This window comes from Oncorhynchus gorbuscha, linkage group LG06 (assembly GCF_021184085.1).
Source record: "Oncorhynchus gorbuscha isolate QuinsamMale2020 ecotype Even-year linkage group LG06, OgorEven_v1.0, whole genome shotgun sequence".
NCBI lineage: Eukaryota > Metazoa > Chordata > Actinopteri > Salmoniformes > Salmonidae > Oncorhynchus > Oncorhynchus gorbuscha.
In genome coordinates this window covers 22,069,716-22,092,423 of record NC_060178.1, presented here as the reverse complement: position 1 = coordinate 22,092,423, position 22,708 = coordinate 22,069,716, and the positions used below count along the sequence as shown (strand labels likewise).

At 43.4% G+C, this 22,708-nt stretch overlaps 1 protein-coding gene across 5 annotated transcripts in view; it reads left to right on the top strand.

Annotated features, from left to right (window-relative positions):
- Window positions 1-22,708, top strand: part of LOC124037687 (transducin-like enhancer protein 4) — a 103,242-nt gene that overhangs the window by 32,959 nt on the left and 47,575 nt on the right. For all 5 annotated transcript variants that reach the window (XM_046352643.1, XM_046352642.1, XM_046352644.1 and 2 more), the window contains exon 4: window positions 4,147-4,191. In XM_046352643.1, the coding sequence (XP_046208599.1) occupies window positions 4,147-4,191 (45 nt within the window). The remainder of the gene's footprint in view (window positions 1-4,146; window positions 4,192-22,708) is intronic.

Below are 22,708 nucleotides of genomic sequence, written 5' to 3'. Positions count from 1 at the left end.
CCACCTCTGTCTTGGTGGTGTTGATAGACAAGCCCATCCTGCTATAGACCCTCATAGATGCTACAAGGATGGACTGAAAGTCTTCTGGAGTGTGGGCCACAAGAGTACAGTTATCAGCATACTGCAGCACAAGAACCCGCTCTGTCAAAACCTTAAATGGTTACTTGGAGCCTCCTTATGTTGCATAGATTTCCATCCAGTCTGAAGTACACCGCAACTTTGTGAAGAAGCTGGGTGACACATAGGTGGAAGATGTTAAAGAGTACCAGTGCCATCGCACATCCCTGTCTCACACTGATGCTTACTCCAAAGGGCAATGACTCCTGCCCTCCTATGGCCATTGGAGCCATCAGCCCATCATGGAACTGGCAAAGGATGTTGACACATTTGTCTGGACAGCCACATTTGAGTAGAATACCCCATAGTAGTTCCCTGCTCACAGTGTTGAAGGCCTTGGAGAGGTCGACAAAGGTCATGAAAAGGTCCTGATGTTGTTCACGGTTTGCTGTGCCGCGACTATCATGTCGACCGTCTCCTGTTCTTTTTGAAGCCGCATTGTGACTCTGGCAGCAGTTCCTCTGTGATGTTGTTCACCAGCATGTGTAGCATCACCTTGGCCACAAACTTGCCGGCCACTGCCAGAAGGTATATGCCCCGGCTGATGCCGCAGATGAACTTGTCACCCTTGTTCTTATAGATGGTGACAATGTTTCCATCCCGCCACTGTTGGGGGGACAATCTCCAGGTCCCAAACCTCAGTGATGCACTGGTGGACCGTTCTGGTGCAGAAGTAACCTCCCTTCTTAAGTAGTTGTCAGCACCAGGGGTCTTGTTGTTCTTGAGGTAACGGAGAGCTGATTACACCTCCTGGAAGGTTGGCAAATGGTTGAAGTCTTGAATGGGTGGACGGACAGGCAGTTCTTCCAGGATGGAGTGGTCTGTAGGAGAGTGCTGGTTGAGTAGTGCTTCAAAGTGGTCAGCCCACCTCATCAGGATCTGGTTTCGGTCCTTCAAATGAGTCAGACCATCGGCTGTTTTCATGGGGGTGATGGAGTGACTTCTAGGGCCATAGATAGCTTTAATTGAGTTGTAGAAATTGTGCATGCCGTTTTTGTCGACATAAATGTGGATTTCTTGTTTCTTATTCATCCACCGACGTTGGGGGGATGTAATTCTCACCTGGAGTTTAGCAAGTATCATACGGTGATCTGTCCAGCATTCCGCACCCCTCGTGGCAGGTGTCAGCAGGAAGCCATTAGTGTCAGCACGTCTCACTATGACGCAGTCAGGTGCCAGGGTTTGGAGCGTGAGTCCATCCATGATGTTTTATATTTCTTCTTCTGCTGTAACAAGGTGTTAGTGACAATGAGATTGTGCTCGGCAGATAGATTGTGCTCGGCAGATAGAGTTAGTAGTCTCATGCCATTCTCATTGACCTGGCCAACACCATGACTCCGCTCCATATCCTTTTGTTCTGTCCCACCCTAGCGTTGAAGTCACCCAGCAGAAATATCTTCACATTCCTGGGGATGCGGTGTGACTGGTAGAAGCAGTCCTTTGCCTCATTTTCAGATGGTAACTTGGGTGCGTATGCACTGAGAAGAGTAGCATACCGCATCTTGGTTAGGGGGATACCGAGAGAGATGAGTCTTTCACTTATGCCAACTGGTGTTTCGGCGAGGCTGAGTGATAGGCTGTTCTTAAAAGTCCCACACCGTGCTGATGTTGTCCAACCGGAGGGTAACCTTTCCAGAAGAAGGTGTAACCTTCTCCCTCCTCTTTCAGAGACCCTTCATCCAGGAACCTGGTCTCACTCAGAGCAGCAATGTCAATGTTTTAGCACTTTAGTTTGGTAGCAATCAAAGCTGTTCTCCGATGGGGTCTATCGCTATTATCGTCAGTGTCCAAGAGTGTGAGGGCCAACACACTCGCATGGTCGATCCTTGCCATCAAGTTAATACGCACGTGCACTCACGCACACACACACACACACACACACACACACACACACACACACACACACACACACACACACACACACACACACACACACACACACACACACACACACACACACACACACACACACACACACACACACACACACACACACACACACACACGCGAACCTATATACTGCGACATACACCCTCATCTCTGTCTCACCCTCTCTTTCTGTCTGTCACTCTCACACACACTGATACACACACACAGTGTCACACACCACACACACCCTCCTCGTTGTGGTGGTTGGGGAGGTGACGTCAGCATCAGCAGGCTGGCTTACTGTTTCTCTGCCGGGCTTATCCTTCGCCACATCCGCCACATGTCGTGCACAATCTGCTCCAGACTGACACACACTCATGCATACACCAGGTATTATACACATAGCGCTCAATGAGAATGCACTGACACGAGAGGGATATTATATAATGGTGGGCGGTGGGAGAGTAGGACAGGGAGCTGACAGTCAGGCAGTCAGCTAGAGGAAGATGAAGCCATTAAGAAACAGAACAGACAAACCTGCACAACGCTACAACAACGCTGCTCCGCTCTGCTGTATGTGTGTAGTAGATCAGCCTTGATAACAGCTCTGCGGCTGGCTGCTGTTGTTGTGTTGTTGTGTAGTGTGGGGCTCTTAGCTAGCTCAGCTTCATCACCTGGGATCATAAGCCTGCATGGGGATTTTAGCGTTGTTCTTTTATTTGGCTGAGAATGATGAGCCTTGGAATAGTATGTGTGGAGAGTTATAGGAATGTGAAATATTAAAATGAATGAGAGTGGATTAGATGAATGAGAATATGCAAGACATGACATGACAGATGTATTTTGGTACACTGTGCAGTGTGTTGTATGCTAAGGATCATATGTGGCTGTACAGTATCTTGATCTTTCATGCCATTTCATTCATTTAGCCTGCCTCTCTATCAGTGTTGACTTTGCCTGAGGAGTATCCTCACACGGCCAGACACACACACAACTCAGTATTAGGAAGGTGTTCTTAATGTTTGGTATACTCAGTGTATACGTTCATTACAGTAATCCATTCCCACATTGTTCACCTCTCTGCATGGGTCCAGCCATGTTGGTTCTCTATGGAGCCTTATGCACTACCTTTCAGCCTATAATATGGTATGTAGAGCATTCTAAAGCCTTTACATAGTCCTTATTCCTCCATACAGATTGCTCTGTGAAGAGGCTTGTGTTGTCCAGTACATGGCCACATTAGCATATTGGTCCTCAGAACCTACTTATCTAATATGAGAGAGAATGAATAAGAATGGAGAGAGAAAGAAAGACTAATAATGGTTAGAGTGTGAGGGAGAGAGCGAGAGAGAGACTAATAATGGTTAGAGTGCAAGAGAAAAAGAGAGAGAGATGGGGGATGGATGGAGCGGTAGAGGGAGGACATGATGAGGAGAGATGGCACAAAAGAACATGGCTTTTATGATGTTAGAGAGTGGAGAGGATTCAGAGATGGACAAAGGAAGGAAGGCTCAAGAGGACCGTGTGTGAGCGTGTGTGTGTGTGTACCTTGTGAGCACGCGTGTGTGTGTACTGTGTGAGCGCGTGTGTGTGTGCATGCATCGTGTGTGTGTGATAGAGAGAGAAACCGAGAGAGAAATGCCAGAGAGAGAGAGAGATCAAGAGATATAGACAGACAGTCCCTGTGAGATGCAGAGATTCTGAGAGGGCGAGAAGAGACAGAAAGACAGAGAGAGTTTCAGGGGGGAAGAGGGAGAGAGAGGGAGGGAGAGGGGGGAGAGGAAGGGGAGAGATTGGGGAGGGGAGAGAGAGAGGGTGGGAGAGAGAGGGAGAGAAGTCAGGTTTGATGGTCATCATTCTCCATGCTGTTCATGTGCCTGCTGAGACTGGGACTGGCTATGTCACAATGACTGATCCCCGCTGTCTCTCCAGCCCGGATGGAAGTTATTACTGTGTACACACACCCACACCGGTGCTGAGACAGACAAACACCGCCTCATACACACAAACACTGACAACGACATACACAGACACACATTCACATTTCCACCATGCACACATGAATGGACCTACACGCACACACACAATTGATCATCTGATTATATTTCATCTATTACCTCTGTATACTTATTGAACGTTGTTATTTCTCTCTCCATACAGTACTATGAGATGTCCTATGGGCTGAACATAGAGATGCACAAGCAGGTAAGAGGGACGTTACTGTCTTTCAGTATTACTGTGTGTGTTGTCTGTGTCTGGTCTCTTCCAGTAATGGTCTTTACAGGGAGCAGTATAGGGCAGACACCACAGTCACCATCCCTCTCAGCCCTCTCTGACACCAGCCACTGTCTCTGTCTCTGTCTCTGTCTCTGTCTCTGTCTCTCTCACACACACACACACACACACACACACACACACACACACACACACACACACACACACACACACACACACACACACACACACACACACACACACACACACACACACACACACACACACACACACACACACACACACACACACACCCTCAAACCGAGTGTGTGTGCATGTGTGTTTCACACCCATGAACTGTACTATTTCTCATCATCTCTGAAAGAGTGTGTTCATCGCAGTAGGGTTTGTGCGTGTGCGCGCGCGTGTGTGTGTGTGTGTGTGTGTGTGTGTGTGTGTGTGTGTGTGTGTGTGTGTGTGTGTGTGTGTGTGTGTGTGTGTGTGTGTGTGTGTGTGTGTGTGTGTGTGTGTGTGTGTGTGTGTGTGTGTGTGTGTGTGTGTGTGTGTGTCATGATCAGCAGAGTCATGGCAGGCACCCCATGTCCCTTTCTTGTTGCAGAGTGCGCATCGTGGCGCATTATCCACTTGACTGATGTCTTCATTCAAGGTGACTTACAGGCTTATTCTTCTCCATCGTTACGGACAGCAGTGAAAAGGTCCGGTGGTGTTTAGCAGTCCACATGCTGGACCCAGATCCAGAGATAGGCACAGAACCAAACAGACCCAGAACCATAGTGAATATGTGCCATTAGCCAGTAGCCAGGCCGACAGGGTAAAGCTCCACTGTCAGCTCTACTGTCACCACAGAGGAGACATGAATAGAGATCTGCCTGTGTTACTCCAGAAAGGGGGAGGAAGAATGGGGGGGAGAGGGAGGGGAGGCAGAGAGGGGAAGGAGGGAATGAGAGAGGGGGAGTAAGGCTGCTGGCAGGGGACACAGGAGAAGGAAGAAGGAGGGCTGAGACAGGTGATGAAAGAGATACATTTGAGAGAGAACAGAGAGAGGGCGAGGGGGGAATTAGTGTGATATGAGAAAGAAAAATGGATAGTAAAAAAAGAGGCAGAGAGCGATAGAAAGGATGAGCCAGAGAGAGATACTGTGGAAAGGATGAGCCAGAGAGAGATGCTGTAGAAAGGATGAGCCAGAGAGAGATGCTGTAGAAAGGATGAGCCAGAGAGAGATACTTTAGAAAGGATGAGCCAGAGAGAGATACTGTAGAAAGGATGAGCCAGAGAGAGATACTGTGGAAAGGATGAGCCAGAGAGAATGCTGTAAAAAGGATGAGCCAGAGAGAGATGCTGTAAAAAGGATGAGCCAGAGAGAGATGCTGTAGAAAGGATGAGCCAGAGAGAGATGCTGATGAGCCAGAGAAATGCTGTAGAAAGGATGAGCCAGAGAGAGATGCTGTAAAAAGGATGAGAAAGAGATGCTGTAGAAAGGATGAGCCAGAGAGAGATGCTGTAGAAAGGTTGAGCCAGAAAGAGATGCTGTAGAAAGGATGAGCCAGAGAGAGATATTGTAGAAAGCATGAGCCAGAGAGAGATATTGTAGAAAGGATGAGCAAGAGAGAGATATTGTAGAAAGGATGAGCCAGAGAGAGATGCTGTAGAAGGGATGAGCCAGGGAGATACTGTAGAAAGGATGAGCCAGAGAGAGATACTGTAGAAAGGATGGGCCAGAGAGAGATGCTGTAGAAAGGATGGGCCAGAGAGAGATGCTGTAGAAAGGATGAGCCAGAGAGAGATGCTGTAAAAAGGATGAGCCAGAGAGAGATGCTGTAGAAAGGATGAGCCAGAGAGAGATGCTGCAGAAAGGTTGAGCCAGAGAGAGATGCTGTAGAAAGGATGATCCAGAGAGAGATACTGTAGAATGGTGAGTCAGAGAGAGATGCTGTAGAAAGGATGAGCAAGAAAGAGATGCTGTAGAAAGGATGAGCCAGAGAGAGATGCTGTAGAAAGGATGAGCCAGAGAGAAATACTGTAGAAAGGATGAGCCAGAGAGAATACTGTGGAAAAGATGAGCCAGAGAGAGATGGTGTAGAAAGGATGAGCCAGAGAGAGATACTGTAGAAAGGATGAGCCAGAGATAGATACTGTAGAAAGGATGAGCCAGAGAGAGATGGTGTAGAAAGGATGAGCCAGAGAGAGATACTGTAGAAAGGATGAGCCAGAGATAGATACTGTAGAAAGGATGAGCCAGAGAGAGATACTGTAGAAAGGATGAGCCAGAGAGAGATGCTGTAGAATGGTGAGTCAGAGAGAGATGCTGTAGAAAGGATGAGCAAGAAAGAGATGCTGTAGAAAGGATGAGCCAGAGAGAGATGCTGTAGAAAGGATGAGCCAGAGAGAAATACTGTAGAAAGGATGAGCCAGAGAGAATACTGTGGAAAAGATGAGCCAGAGAGAGATGGTGTAGAAAGGATGAGCCAGAGAGAGATACTGTAGAAAGGATGAGCCAGATAGAGATGGTGTAGAAAGGATGAGCCAGAGAGAGATGCTGTAGAAAGGATGAGCCAGAGAGAAATACTGTAGAAAGGATGAGCCAGAGAGAATACTGTGGAAAAGATGAGCCAGAGAGAGAGATGGTGTAGAAAGGATGAGCCAGAGAGAGATACTGTAGAAAGGATGAGCCAGAGAGAATACTGTGGAAAAGATGAGCCAGAGAGAGATACTGTAGAAAGGATGAGCCAGAGAGAGATGGTGTAGAAAGGATGAGCCAGAGAGAGATACTGTAGAAAGGATGAGCCAGAGAGAGATGGTGTAGAAAGGATGAGCCAGAGAGAGATACTGTAGAAAGGATGAGCCAGAGAGAGATGGTGTAGAAAGGATGAGCCAGAGAGAGATACTGTAGAAAGGATGAGCCAGAGAGAGATACTGTAGAAAGGATGAGCCAGAGATAGATACTGTAGAAAGGATGAGCCAGAGAGAGATGGTGTAGAAAGGATGAGCCAGAGAGATATACTGTAGAAAGGATGAGCCAGAGAGAGATGCTGTAGAAAGGATGAGCCAGATAGAGATGGTGTAGAAAGGATGAGCCAGAGAGAGATACTGTAGAAAGGATGAGCAAGAAAGAGATGCTGTAGAATGGATGAGCCAGAGAGAGATGCTGTAGAAAGGATGAGCCAGAGAGAAATATTGTAGAAAGGATGAGCCAGAGAAAGGGTGAAAGTTAAATAAAAAATTAGCGAGAGTGCACTGAGAAATGACAAGGGGAACTTTGAGCCAAAGCAAGGAATAATGAATCATGAATAGATTTAACAGTATCTGCTCTTAGTTTCTCTCTCCCCAGCCCACCCGTGTGCCATTACTCTCCTCCTTATCACGTGCGGGGCCATCTCGTGGTGTGCTGCTGCCATTAATTGAGCCATCAAGCAGTCACTCGCTTTCTACAGGAGTCACTATTCCCTTTAGCTTCTACTGATCAGGGAGGGATGTGTATAGGGGAGGATTTGGAAGGAATGGGCCGTCTGCCAACAGGGCTACTGATACCAACTGATCTGATAGTATCTGTGTGTGTGTTCTGTCTGCTTCCCTCCCTTCCTGCCGTGGAGATGGTGATCACTGATCAGCCATGGCATCATGGTGGCTTTAAAACAGCAGGCGCAGCACAGCACACACCTTCCTGCCTCACTGGAAGAGAGAGAGAAACACCGAGGGCTTGGTATAATGGAGTTACATATGTAGTGATATATATGTCGGCAGCAATACAGTCATATCATCAAGTGTGATGTTTTAGGTCTGCAGACAGCTAGTTATATATTCCATGCTATATGTTCTCAGAAGACTCAGGGATATGGTGGTATATGTGTACAGGAGGTATGGTGATACATTATATTCACTGATATCGGTCCTAAGAAGCCTGCAGAAGTAATTTTATATTCACAGATGTACACCGCCCCTGTAGTTCTAGTGATATCTGTCATAAGCAGCCTGCAGTAAGCTAGCTCACAGATATAGGTCCAGGAAAAAGGATTTAAATATTCAGGGATATACATTACATACTGTATTCAGGGATATACATTATATACTGTATTCAGGGATATACATTATATACTGTATTCAGGCATATACATTATATACTGTATTCAGGGATATACATTATATACTGTATTCAGGGATATACATTATATACTGTATTCAGGGATATACATGATATACTGTATTCAGGGATATACATTATATACTGTATTCAGGGATATACATTACATACTGTATTCAGGGATATACATTATATACTGTATTCAGGGATATACATTATATACTGTATTCAGGGATACACATTATATACTGTATTCAGGCATATACATTATATACTGTATTCAGGGATATACATTATATACTGTATTCAGGGATATACATGATATACTGTATTCAGGGATATACATTATATACTGTATTCAGGGATATACATTACATACTGTATTCAGGGATATACATTATATACTGTATTCAGGGATATACATTACATACTGTATTCAGGGATATACATTATATACTATATTCAGGGATATACATTATATACTGTATTCAGGGATATACATTATATACTGTATTCAGGGATATACATTATATACTGTATTCAGGGATATACATTACATACTGTATTCAGGGATATACATTATATACTGTATTCAGGGATATACATTATATACTGTATTCAGGGATATACATTATATACTGTATTCAGGGATATACATTATATACTGTATTCAGGGATATACATTATATACTGTATTCAGGGATATACATTATATACTGTATTCAGGGATATACATTACATACTGTATTCAGGGATATACATTATATACTGTATTCAGGGATATACATTATATACTGTATTCAGGGATATTGCCCGAAAATATCCTGTATATTTCCAGTAAGGTCTAGAAGGCTCAGTAGATATAGTTAGTCATAACGGCCTACAGAAGGCTAGTTCTATATATCCAGTCAGGTCTAGAAGGCTCAGTAGATATAGTTAGAGATAACGGCCTACAGAAGGCTAGTTCTATATATCCAGTAAGTTCTAGAAGGCTCAGCAGATATAGTTAGTGATAACAGCCTACAGAAGGCTAGTTCTATATATCCAGTCAGGTCTAGAATGCCAGTAGATATAGTTAGTGATAACGGCCTACAGAAGGCTAGTTCTATATATCCAGTAAGGTCTAGAAGGCTCAGCAGATATAGTTAGTGATAACAGCCTACAGAAGGCTAGTTCTATATATCCAGTCAGGTCTAGAATGCCAGTAGATATAGTTAGTTATAACGGCCTACAGAAGGCTAGTTCTATATATTCAGGTCTAGAATGCCAGTAGATATAGTTAGTGATAACGGCCTACAGAAGGCTAGTTCTATATATCCAGTCAGGTCTAGAATGCCTAGTTCTATATATCCAGTCAGGTCTAGATATCAGTCTAGAATGCCAGTAGATATAGTTAGTCATAACGGCCTACAGAAGGCTAGTTCTATATATCCAGTCAGGTCTAGAAGGCTCAGTAGATATAGTTAGTGATAACGGCCTACAGAAGGCTAGTTCTATATATCCAGTCAGGTCTAGAATGCCAGTAGATATAGTTAGTGATAACGGCCTACAGAAGGCTAGTTCTATATATCCAGTCAGGTCTAGAAGGCTCAGTAGATATAGTTAGTGATAACGGCCTACAGAAGGCTAGTTCTATATATCCAGTCAGGTCTAGAATGCCAGTAGATATAGTTAGTGATAACGGCCTACAGAAGGCTAGTTCTATATATCCAGTCAGGTCTAGAAGGCTCAGTAGATATAGTTAGTCATAACGGCCTACAGAAGGCTAGTTCTATATATTCAGGTCTAGAATGCCAGTAGATATAGTTAGTTCATAACGCGGCCTACAGAAGGCTAGTTCTATATATCCAGTCAGGTCTAGAAGGCTCAGTAGATATAGTTAGTCATAACGGCCTACAGAAGGCTAGTTCTATATATCCAGGTCTAGAATGCCAGTAGATATAGTTAGTCATAACGGCCTACAGAAGGCTAGTTCTATATATTCAGGTCTAGAATGCCAGTAGATATACAGTGCCTTTGGAAGGTATTCACACCCCTTGACTTTTTCCATGTTGTTGTGTTACAGCCTCAATTTAAAATGGATTGAATTGAGATTGTGTCATTGGCCTACACACAGAACCCCATAATGTCAAAGTGGAATTATGTTTTTTTAAATGTTTACAAATTAATAAAAAATGAAGAGTAAAAATGTGTCACTTAATAAGTTGCATGGAGTCACTCTGTGTGCAATAATAATGTTTAACATGATTTTTGAATCAGTATCTCTCTACCCCACACCAGTAGAGGCTCCGCAGAGGAGGAAGGAGAGGACCATCTCCAGTGAATTTCTATTTGTATTCTTTTTTCACCAAATCATAGAATCATAGATCACCAAATCACCAGTCACCAAATCATAGATTAAAACAATGTTTTGCTATGAGGTTCTATAGTACCCTCAGCAGCACCCTGTAGGGTAGCACCATGGAGTAGCCAGAGGACAGCTAGCTTCTGTCCACCTCATTGTACTTTGACTTCAAAACAAAACCTAGGAGGCTCATGGTTCTCACCCCCTTCCATAGACTTGAACAGTAATTATGGTGACTTCCAGAGGATGTCCTCCAACCTAGCAGAGCTCTTGCAGCATGAACTGACATGCCCACCCAATCAAAGGATCAGAAAATGAACCTACTACTGAAAGCATAAGGTACAGCTAGCACTGCAGTGCTTACAATGTGGTGAGTAGTTGACTCAAAGAAAGAGAAAATAGTTGAACAGTTTTAAACAAATTAATTTCTTCCAAAATTAAGGAGAAGCGCTAGAGAGAGAGCTAGCTATATTTGGTTCTTGTATTTTTGTATCTTTCACTTAGCTAGTGAATTCAGCTAGCTAGTTTAGCCTACTCAAACAGAGAGGGATGCTATGTTAGCTAGCTGGCTATAGCTATCCAACACTGGAACTCTTTCAAGTCAAGGTAAGCTTTTGTTTTTATGAATTTATTGCCACTGGGGCCCACCCAGTGGCCCCAGTGGCAATAATGTTGGCTATCCAACATTGGAACGCTACCAATTCAAGGTAAGCTTTTAGTTTTATTAATTTATTACCACCGGGGCATGCTTGTGTAACTGCTAAACTGCTTTCTGACTGTACACTGTACTGCATGATTGTTTACTAACACGTTAGTTCTAGTAGTTCTAGTTGACTATGACGTGACAATGGTGTAGGCTGTGTGTAGCGGATAGCGGTCATGATATGAATGTTTGGCTTGGAAAGTTTTTTTTTTTTTGCCTGGTCACAGACAGCTGATGTGTTGTGCACTGAAGTGCAAAAGGAAAAGGTGAGAGGAGGAGAGCCCGTAGATAATTACGAGAAGGAATTATATATATATACAGTACAACGAGCAAAGTGATCATACTGTTTCTACGTGACTGCTATGAAAGTGAACTGTGTTTGCGTGTGATCAGAGGTGTATTCATTCTTAAACGCAATGAAACGGGGATAAACATACCTGCATTTGTCCAATAGATGCTTTCATTTGCAACTGTTAGACTAATGATTACACCCTAGATCAGCTAGATCACAGGAGGCTTCTGAGGGGAGAACTGCGCATAATAACGAAATGGCGCAAATGGAATGGCATCAAACACATGGAAACCATGTGTTTGATGTATTTGACACCATTCCACTTGTTCTGTTCCCAGCCAGTTATTACCACAAACCCATTCTCCCCAATTAAGGTGCCATCAACCTCCTGTGAGCTAGATTGTGGAAAGAGTGTGCAAAGCAATATTGAAAGTTTTACTGGCTGTCACCTTGTTTACTAAAAATGATCTCGACCTGTGTTGTAAACTTTCATTCATAGGCTATGTTGTAGCAACCTCATGATGGTTACAGGGAAAATGCATCATGTAAGTAGCCTAACCTATCAATGTTACTTTGAACTGGGTGAATGGAATATGAATGACAGTCATCCAATATGCTGTAATAGAAGTAAGGCCATGCTCATAAAAAAATATTCATCCTCCCTCATCTTAAACGGCACCGACTGCCACTGCCCAACAAATGCAATTATCTGGTTATCAGTGAATTTCGAACATAGATCCATCCTCATGACCAGGGAGGTTTTCCTATGCCTCACAAAGAACAGCACCTATTGGTAGATGGGTACAAAAAAAGCAGACATTGAATATCCCTTTGAGCATGGTGAAGTTATTAACAACACGTTGGATGCTGTATCAATACACCCAGTCACTACAAATATACAGGCATACTTCCTAACTCAGTTGCCGGAGCAGAAGGAAACAGCTCAGGGATTTCACCATGAGGCCATGAGACAATTACAGAGTTTAATGCCTGTGATAGGAGAAAACTGAGGAAGGATCAACAACATTGTAGTAACTCCACAATGGAAGCTTGTACAGAATTTAAAAAATGACTGACATTGGATACAAGTATAGACTCAGAGCTAGAAAATTGTATATCATACAATGCAGTTGAGGAACAATGGGAAAGTAATTCTGCTTTGAAAGTTGATAAACTTGTAACCCCACTTCTGAGAAAATGGCCCTTGAAATATTTGGTACACCTACTGGAGAGCTCTTCTTTGTTTACACCCATTCAGCATCGTTCACACCCTCTTAAGCCTTAGCCCCACCCATCTTTAAGGATTCATGTGGGGCCATGTGCTAAACAGAGTGGGTTAAGGTAGTGTAGTAAACAACCAAAGATTTCAAGACTAAAAGTGGTGAAAGTAGTAGCAAAAATACACTTTATCTAGTCCTTGGCCTATATCATAATCTGACTTTGGTACAGATCATGTTGTTCTTCACATGACCGTTTCTGGTAAACACACAATTATTTAATCAAATCCAAGTTTATTTGTCACATGCACAGGATACAAGGTTTAAACGGTACAGTGAAATGGTTACTGGCATATTGTATAAATTAAATTGTATAAATTATTAGATGATTCTTACCCAGACACACTTGATGGGTCATGTGAAAGAAATGCTATAACCACCCCACAGCCACATCTAGCTAAGGGGATGGGTCACTATTGTCCAGACATGAACACATGTTCATGAAATACAATGGATGACCATAATCACCCCAGACACACCTGGCTAACCTGATGGGTCAGTCATGTAATCATCTGGCAAAGTGTAGTCTTTTGTTTAGATTTGTAGCTAGCTAAACAATGAACCTAACAGTGCTTTTCAACTGGGAACTTTGAAAAATATGAGGTCAAATCATGACGTCATCAGTGATCTTCATGCCTGAAAGTCAGGGCTCTAGAAAGTGGCCCAAGTTCAATGCAAATGGCTTTCTGAGATATGAATAATATTACTACGCAGATCATACACGTAACGTTATCTAGCAAGCCAGCCAGCTATGTTAGCTGACAAGCTAACAGTACGCTTTAACTTGCAATGAAAATGACTTTGACAAAATTAGAAACGTATAATATCCGAAAATGTAGCTAGCTAGACATGGATGAATGCTTCTCCCTCTTTGTCGCTGATGCCATGGTTGCCCTTAGTTTGAAGATGTAATCTGGAGACAGGTGTTTTATACAACAGCCTTCTCTATGTTCTCTTTTCAACTCCCTTCACATATTTTCAATCAAATGCCATCATTTTTTCCCATCTCCTCAGCTATCATAATCTGCTTCCACCAGACATTCAACTGATTTCAAAGCTCGGTCAACTTCTTCCGTCACAACAACAGTTGATCCACATTTCTTCCCAATCACTGTCATCAGAAGACTACAATATCTGCTTCAGCCAGCAGCATACCACCCTGCATACCACTGCTGGCTTGCTTCTGAACCTAAGCAGGGTTGGTCCTGGTCAGTCCCTGGATGGGAGACTAGGTGCTGCCTGAAGTGGTGTTGGAGGGCCAATAGGGGGCACTCTATCCTCTGGTCTAAAAAATATTGCATTGCCCCAGGGCAGTGATTGGGGACACTGCCCTGTGTAGGGTGCTGTCTTTCAGATGGGACATTAAACAGGTGTCCTGACTCTCTGAGGTCATTAAAGGGCACATGCCGTAGGGGTGTTAACCCCGGTGTCCTGGTTAAATTCCCTATCTGGCCCTAAAAACCATCACACTCACCTAATAATCCCCAGTTTACAATTGGCTCATGTCCAACTCAGCCAATCATGCCTAACGGGAAGGTTCCTGTCATTTTCCGTGACTAAATCAACTAGGCTCATAATTTTAACTATTTTATTCGTACTTACAGATAACATACAAGTTAGTAATTAAGGCAAATTAAAGTTCACATGTTCCAGAAGGCATTTCTGCCCAAAAATGCATTTTGATACTAAAAGAAATGTTTATGTTCAAATGCCTCTCCTGTGAAGTAGTGATATGCAACATATGCGTCGTTTCCTGAAACGAGTCACAAATATTTTAAAACATTCATCTTGTTTGCAATAAGGCACTAAAGTAAAACTGCAAAAAACGTGGCAAAGAAGTTAACTTTATGTCCTGAATACTAAGCATTATGTTTGGGGCAAATCCAACACAACACCACACTGAGTACCACTTTTCATCTTTTCAAGCATGGAGGTGGCTGCGTCATGTTATGGGTATGGTAGCCATCGGCAAGGACTAGTTATGTTTTTAAATAAAAATAAATGGAATAGAGCTAAGCACAGGTCAAATCCTAGAGGAAAACCTGACTCAATCTGCGTTCCAACAGACACTGGGAGACACCTTCTAGCGGGCCAAATACACACTGGACTTGCTTACCAGCAATCATCAACAACCAACTTAACAGAGCTTGAAGAATTTTAAAAAGAATAATGTGCAAATATTGCCCAATCCAGGTGTGCAAAGCTCTTAGAGACCCAGAAAGACTCACAGCTGTAATCACTGCCAAAGGTGATTCTAACATGTATTGTTGACTTAGAGGTGTGAATACTTATGTAAATGAGATTTCAGTATTTCATTTTCAAACATTTGCAGACATTTCTAAAAAAACAAACATTGTTATTGTGTGTAGACTGGTGAGAGACAAAACATCTACTTTGAATTCAGGCTGTAACACAACAACATGTGTAATAAGTCAGGAGGTATGAATACTTTCTGAAGGCCCTGTAGGTAGTGATTACTGCCTACGGAAGGCTGGGTGTGTGGGGGATGTTTTTAGAGTTGCTCTGCTCTATCCCCAGTAGACTCCTAAGGACAGATGAAGCAGCTGGCGTGCCTTCCTGTTCCATCTGTGTGTGTGTGTGTGTGTGTGTGTGTGTGTGTGTGTGTGTGTGTGTGTGTGTGTGTGTGTGTGTGTGTGTGTGTGTGTGTGTGTGTGTGTGTGTGTGTGTGTGTGTGTGTGTGTGTGTGTGTGTGTGTGTGTGTGTGTGTGTGTGTGTGTGTGTGTGAGAGTTAGAGTTAGAGACCGAGAAAGTGAGAGGGTTTTATAAAAAGTGTGTGAGTGTGTGTGCTCTAGCATCTGCATAATATGAATGTGTGTTTGTTCGCTCATGCCTAATTACCGCTAGCTATGTGCTCAGACAGCCCAGTGCATGTTTATATGTAGTTCATATTAATTCACATCCTCCTCTGGTTGTGCTTGGCTGGCGTTATGACCTGAATCCAGAGGTGTGTGTGTAACAGACCTCATTTAGGGAGGGAGGGAGATTCCCAGGGAGCTAGTCTTTTAGCATAATGGGTTTGTCACTCGATCAAAAGGCATCTGAGTAGCTGCACACGCCCTGCTGGGTGTTTGTGTGTGAGCCCATCTGTGTGTATGTGTATGTGTGTGAATGCATCTGTGTGTATGTGTACGTGTGTGAATGCATCTGTGTGTGTGTGTCTACAGGAGTGTGCACATGCAAGCCTGTTTACATATGCGTGTGAGACTGAAAGCTTAAACAAATGTCTGTGTTTGCCTGTGTGTGTGTGCCAGTATGTTACTGCGTTTGTACGGTATGGTACACTCCTTTGTTGTGTGTGTACTACCACAGTATATATGTGTGTGTGCTTCCACATTGTGTGTATGTATCTTTTCTATATGTGTGTGTGTGTGTGTGTGTGTGTGTGTGTGTGTGTGTGTGTGTGTGTGTGTGTGTGTGTGTGTGTGTGTGTGTGTGTGTGTGTGTGTGTGTGTGTGTGTGTGTGTGTGTGTGTGTGTGTGTGTGTGTGTGTGTGTGTGTGTGTGGCCAGTGTACGGGGCTAGCGGTGTACTGTATAATTGCTTTGTGGTGGACAGGAGTTTAAAGCTGAAGCAGTCTGTCAGGCCAAGCTGGTAAGTTGGCAGTGTGTGAATCTGAATGTCAGAGTAATGGGTAAGCACATTACTGTATATTGCTGGGGAGCCTAGGAGAGATATTGTTAAAAACTCTGGGACCCAGGCAGAAATTTGTCAGCAGGACTGCATTTTTACAGATGCCCTATAAAGGCCTCTCTGTCTGCTTAAGAGCGTGTGTGTGTGTGTGTGTGTGTGTGTGTGTGTGTGTGTGTGTGTGTGTGTGTGTGTGTGTGTGTGTGTGTGTGTGTGTGTGTGTGTGTGTGTGTGTGTGTGTGTGTGTGTGTGTGTGTGTGTGTGTGTGTGTGTGTGTGTGTGTGTGTGTGTGTGTGTGTGTGTGTTGGTTTAACTATCCTTGTGGGGACCAGATGTACCCATAAGGATATTAAAACAAAGTGGAGACATTTAGCTATTTTAGGTTTAGGGTTACAATTAGGGTTAGGTTTAGTTTTAGGGTTAAAGTTAGGGTTAGGGAAAATGGGATTTTGAATGGAAATAAATGTTTTGGTCTCCACAAGTATAACTGTTTGTTGGTTCTCACTCTGCGAGTCTGCTTACATATAGCACCAATCAACAGTTTGGACACACCTACTCATTCAAGGGTTTTCCTGCATTGTAGAATAATAGTGAAGACATCAAAACTATGAAATAACACAAATGGAATTATGTAGTAACCAAAAAAGTGTTGAACAAATAAAAATATATGAAATATTTCAGATTCTTCAAAGTAGCCACCCTTTGCCTTGATGACAGCTTTGCAAACTCTTGGCATTCTCTCAACCAGTTTCATGAGGAATGCTTTTCCAACAGTCTTCAAGGAGTTCCTGCATATGCTGAGCACTTCTTGGCTGCTTTTTCTTCACTCTGCGTTCCAACTCATCCCAAACCAGGTCAGGTGATTGTGGAGGCCAGGTCAAATGATGCAACACCATGACTCTCCTTCTTGGTCAAATAGCCCTTACACAGCCTGAAGGTGTGTTGGGTCATTGTCCTGATGAAAAACAAATTATAGTCTCACTAAACACAAACCAGATGGGATGGCGTATTGCTGCAGAATGCTGTGGTAGCCATGCTGCTTAAGTGTGCCTTGAATTCGAAATAAATCCCTAACAGTGTCACCAGTTAAGCCTCCCCCACACCATCACACCTCCTCCTCCATGCTTCACGGTGGGAACCACACATGCAGAGATCATCCGTTCACCTACTCTGCTTCTCACAAAGACACGGCGGTGGGAACCAAAGATCTCAAATTTGGACTGATCAGACTAAAGGACAGATTTCCACCGGTCTGATGTCCTTTGCTTGTGTTTCTTGGCCCAAGTAAGTCTCTTCTAATTATTGGTGTCCTTTAGTAGTGGTTTCTTTGCAGCAATTTGACGATGAAGACCTGATTCACGCAGTCTCCTCTGAACAGTTGATGTTGAGATGTCTGTTACTTGAACTCTGTGAAGCATTTTTTTGGGCTGCAATCTGAGGTGCAGTTAACTCTAATGAACTTATCCTCTGCAGCAGAGGTAACTCTGGTTCTTCCTTTCCTATGGCAGTCTTCATGAGAGCCAGTTTCATCATAGCGCTTGATGGTTTTTGCGACTGCACTTGAAGAAACTTTGAAAGTTCTTGAAATATTCCTGATTGACTGACCTTCATGTATTAAAGTAATGGTGGACTGTCATTTCTATTTTCTTACAGTATTTTAGCTATTATTGCCATAATACGGACTTGGTCTTTTACCAAATAGGACTATCTTCTGTATATCCCCCTACCTTGTCACAACACAACTGATTGGCTCAAATGCATTAAGAAGGAAAGAAATCCCACAAATTATATTTTAACAAGGAACACCTGTTAATTGAAATGCATTCCAGGTGACTACCTCATGAAGCTGGCTGACAGAATGCCAAGAGTGTGCAAAGCTGTCATCAAGGCAAAGGGCGGCTACTTCTGTAGCTCAGTTGGTAGAGCATGGCGCTTGTAACGCCAGGGTAGTGGGTTCGATCCCCGGGACCACCCATACGTAGAATGTATGCACACATGACTGTAAGTCGCTTTGGATAAAAGCGTCTGCTAAATGGCATATATTATTATTATTATTACTTTAAAAAATCTCATATAAAATATTTTCTGATTGTTCAACACTTTTTTGGCTAGTTTTGATGTCTTCACTGTTATTCTACAATGTATAAAATAATAAAAAATAAAGAAACATCCTTGAATGAATAGGTGTGTCCAAACTTTTGACTGGTACTGTAGGTCGTGTATGTGTGTGTCCTCTGTTCTGCACTATTTGTGTTTTGTTGTTTGTGTATGTGTGCATGCTTGTGTATGTTTGCTTTACTGCTCTCCTTTCCTCTTTCCCTCTGTGTGTTTCTCTTCCATCCTCTTCCCGAATAGAGGGTCCCATCAATCAGAGAGGATGGAAGGGGGGCTGCTGGCTCAGCGCCAGGAAGAGGGGCTGCCCAGAGGGGAGGGAAAGTGGGAGGGAGAGAGAGAGGAGGAGGGGGGGGTTATGAACAGGATGAGGAGAGAAAGAGACCAACTGCACAGAAGAAAGAGAAAGATAGACAGAGTCTAAGTGCACAGAGAGAAAGAGTGAGAGAAAGAATAGGTGAGGGAGAAAGAGATCAGTGTTTTTATTGATCTGTGGCTGTGACCAAAACCAGTGGCTCGTTAGTGCATTGGTCACTAACATTTGTCTTAAAGTGTTTGCAGAGAGAGGAGAGCAGTTCCATTACATGCTGACTACACCGCTCGCGCGTTGCAAAATAAATGTAAACATACATGTTATTCAATCATTGCACCCACACTGCTCACGCGGTGCCAAGCGCTAAAACAGAAGTCAGTTCTATTTGTGCGTCACAAGTCCTGCCTCCCATGGTTTATAGAAGCAGATACCCACATGCCATCTCATTGGTTATATCCACGGGTGATTGAAAGATGAACTGCGGTCGGTCGGTGGTGGTAATACACCTTATTATGAAAGTAGATGCCAATCGCTATATAAAGTCCAAAGAAGAAAAAGAAAACGTTTTGGTTGACCGTTTAATGTGTGGATTAATTGTTGGAGTAGAGGACCTTGTGCATTTCAGGTAAAATAACAACTCAACATTTATATCACAGGACAAATTAGCTAGCAACAGCAAGCTTGCTAAATAGGACAAATTAGCGAGCAACTGCAAGCTAGCTAGCTAAATTGCCACAAATGTTTAATTTATTTTCAACCTGTTCCCAAATGAAAATAATTGGTTCAGAGTTTGATTTGATATTTCAACCTGCGTGTCGGGATCACGTTTTGTGTCGGGACAAAATCAATTTGCTCACGATGGCGCAGACCCATGTCCTGTCTGGGCATGGTGTTTGGCAGCAGGGGGAGGGAGATAAGGCTAGACTTAGGCTGGCTGACCGGGATCTCAATTAAATTCAAGGGCTTTATTGTCATGGAAACATATGTTAACATTGCCAAGCAAGTGAAGTAGATCATTTTTATTGTTTATTTCACTTTTAATTATGAACAGAAAACATTACACTCACAGAAGTTCCAAAACACAAGAAAACACAACAAACACAAGAACGCACCCACACACACTCTCACCCACCTCTGACCAGCACAGCCACACTGGGGCTCAGGGAAAGACTCAGCTGGCATTGCCCAAATGAGCACCCCCCCCCCCCTCCCCACTTAAATCACATTACATTTCACAAAGCTTTATTAGCAAAGCATTTGCATTGTGTTATACAGTAAATACTGCAGAAAAGCTTACTGCAGCTTGTCTATGTCATACTGAGGATCCACTTGCGTTAGTTTCAGAGTGTCAGTAATGACTCTTGTGTTTCAGCTCACAGTGTTAATTGTGACTCTGAAACATATCTGATGATTGGCGAGCACGCTGAGTGTATATGTGTGCGTACCTGCGTGCGTGCGTGTGTGTTTGTGTGCATGTGTTCGCGTTTGTGTCTCCCTCAGGCAGTGATTGACTGGTGTGCTCCACAGCCTCCAGAGGACTGGGTCCTTGTCCTCCCTCTCATCCATCCATCTTCTCTTCCTCCCTCATTTTGTAAGAATTGAGGGTGATTTGCTGCTCTGTTTAAAATAGACTGACATTATCTCTCCTCCCCTCCACATTATCTCTCCTCCCCTCCACATTATCTCTCCTCCTCATCTCACCCCCCCCCCCCTGCCAGACAAAGACACAGCAGTGTTCTGGTGGCAGATTATTTATCCTCAGGTGTTTATTGACCAGCTCTCTCTTCTTCCTTTGTATCCATCCACCCATTCATTCATCCATCCCTCTATTCACCGCCCTGCCAAAACTCCCTTACACGCTGACTAGACTGGGCGTGTGCGTCCGCCGTCACGCGCATGTTGATTTTGTCCATCCACACCAGACACGATCAGGACAGGCAGGTTGAAATATCAAAACGAACTCTGAACCGACTATATTAATTTAGGGACAGGTCGAAACACTTTAAACATTCATGGACATTCAACTAGCTTGCAATTTGCTAGCTAATTTCTCCTGGGATATAAACACTGGGTTGTTATTTTATCTGAACTGCACAAGGTACTTTTTTCCGAGATCTTTGTAGAATTTGAGTCACACAAAGTCGTGTGATATTTTGTCAGTTTCTAGGAATCTCTCCTCCTTCAGGCTTCTTCTTCTGTGGACTTTATATGGTGGTTGGCAACCAACTTTAAGGTGCATTACCACCACCAACTGGACTAAGAGTGTGGATCTCAGTTCATCTTTCAATCAGGCCGGAGCCTCCCATCCATTCGGGACCCATTTCTCCAGAAGAGGAGGAAGAATGCCGTTACAACATGTGTGTTTGTCTTGGTCTTATCCCGTGTAAATAGCTGGTCTTTTTCGTATATATCTTAATCTCACTTTCTATCTACGAACTAAATATACTTTCCTGCAACCCGCCTCACCCAATGTGGTACGGATCTGCTATTTTTATTCCTTATAACTGGAACTTCCATCAGGAGCTCGCCAGCTAACTAACTACTAGTCTTTGTTTCGCCTTTTTCTCGGTCACCAGCCAACCTTAGCTCGGACAATACCTGCCAGTCAGCACAGCACGATGTCAACCCAGTGCATATCGGACTGCTTCTCTCTACCACATCACTGGATTCCTGCCGCTCTGGATCGTTACACCGGATCATCGCAGCTAGCTAGCTGCAAAAGAGTGGCTACTGTTAGCTAACGCCTCTGTCCAGAAGCAAGCACCAGCTAGCCTTGAGCTATCCTTGAGCTAGACCCATATACCAGCTAATTCTAGGGTTACAATAACACCCTTGCCAATTGGCCTGGACCCGTTATTGTCGACGAGGAGCGAAGAAACAAAATAAGATGCTTGTTAACACATAGTTTGGATGAAATGATTGAATAACAACATGTATGTAAGGCGTAATACGAGCGGTGTGGTCAGCATGTTATGCTTTATCTTTTGGCAGAGAAAGTCCATGTTATTGCTGACAACTGGCCTACGCTGGAGAAAGAGAGGGAGAGTGAAAGGGATGAAGGAGAGGAAGCCGTGCTGATCTCTGTTGGTAGCAGGCTGCCAAGACTTTTGTCTGACAGATCCAGGATCAGTTGCAGTCATGGTTGTGTTGTTGGCTCGTCAACAACTAAATTATTCGTTTCTCTGTCTAAATCAAATAAAATAACATTTTATTCTTCACATGTTTGGAAACAACAGGTGTGGATTAACAGTCAAATGCTTACATACAGGCCCTTTCCAACAATGTAGAAAGAAAATAGAGAAATAATAAAAAGTAAAACAAGTAATAATAAAAGTCTTAATAAATACACAATGAGTAATGATAACTTGGCTATGTACAAGGGGCACCAGTACTGAGTCGATGTGTAGGGGTACAAGGTAATTGAGGTAGATACAGTTTGTACACATAACTAAGAATTAAGTAACATATAGTAAACAGTAGCAGCAGTGTATGTGATTAGTAAAAAAAAACAAGTTTGTGCAAAAGGGTCAATGCAGATATTCCGGGTAGGTTAACTATTTAACTAACAATTTAGCAGCCGTATGGCTCGGGGGTAGAAGCCTTCCCAGAAGAGTGGGGGCTGTTATAGCAACAGAGGGGGAACTCTCATATTAATGCCCATGATCTTGGAATGAGATGTTCGACGAGCAGGTGTCCACATTCCTTTTGTCATGTTGTGTAT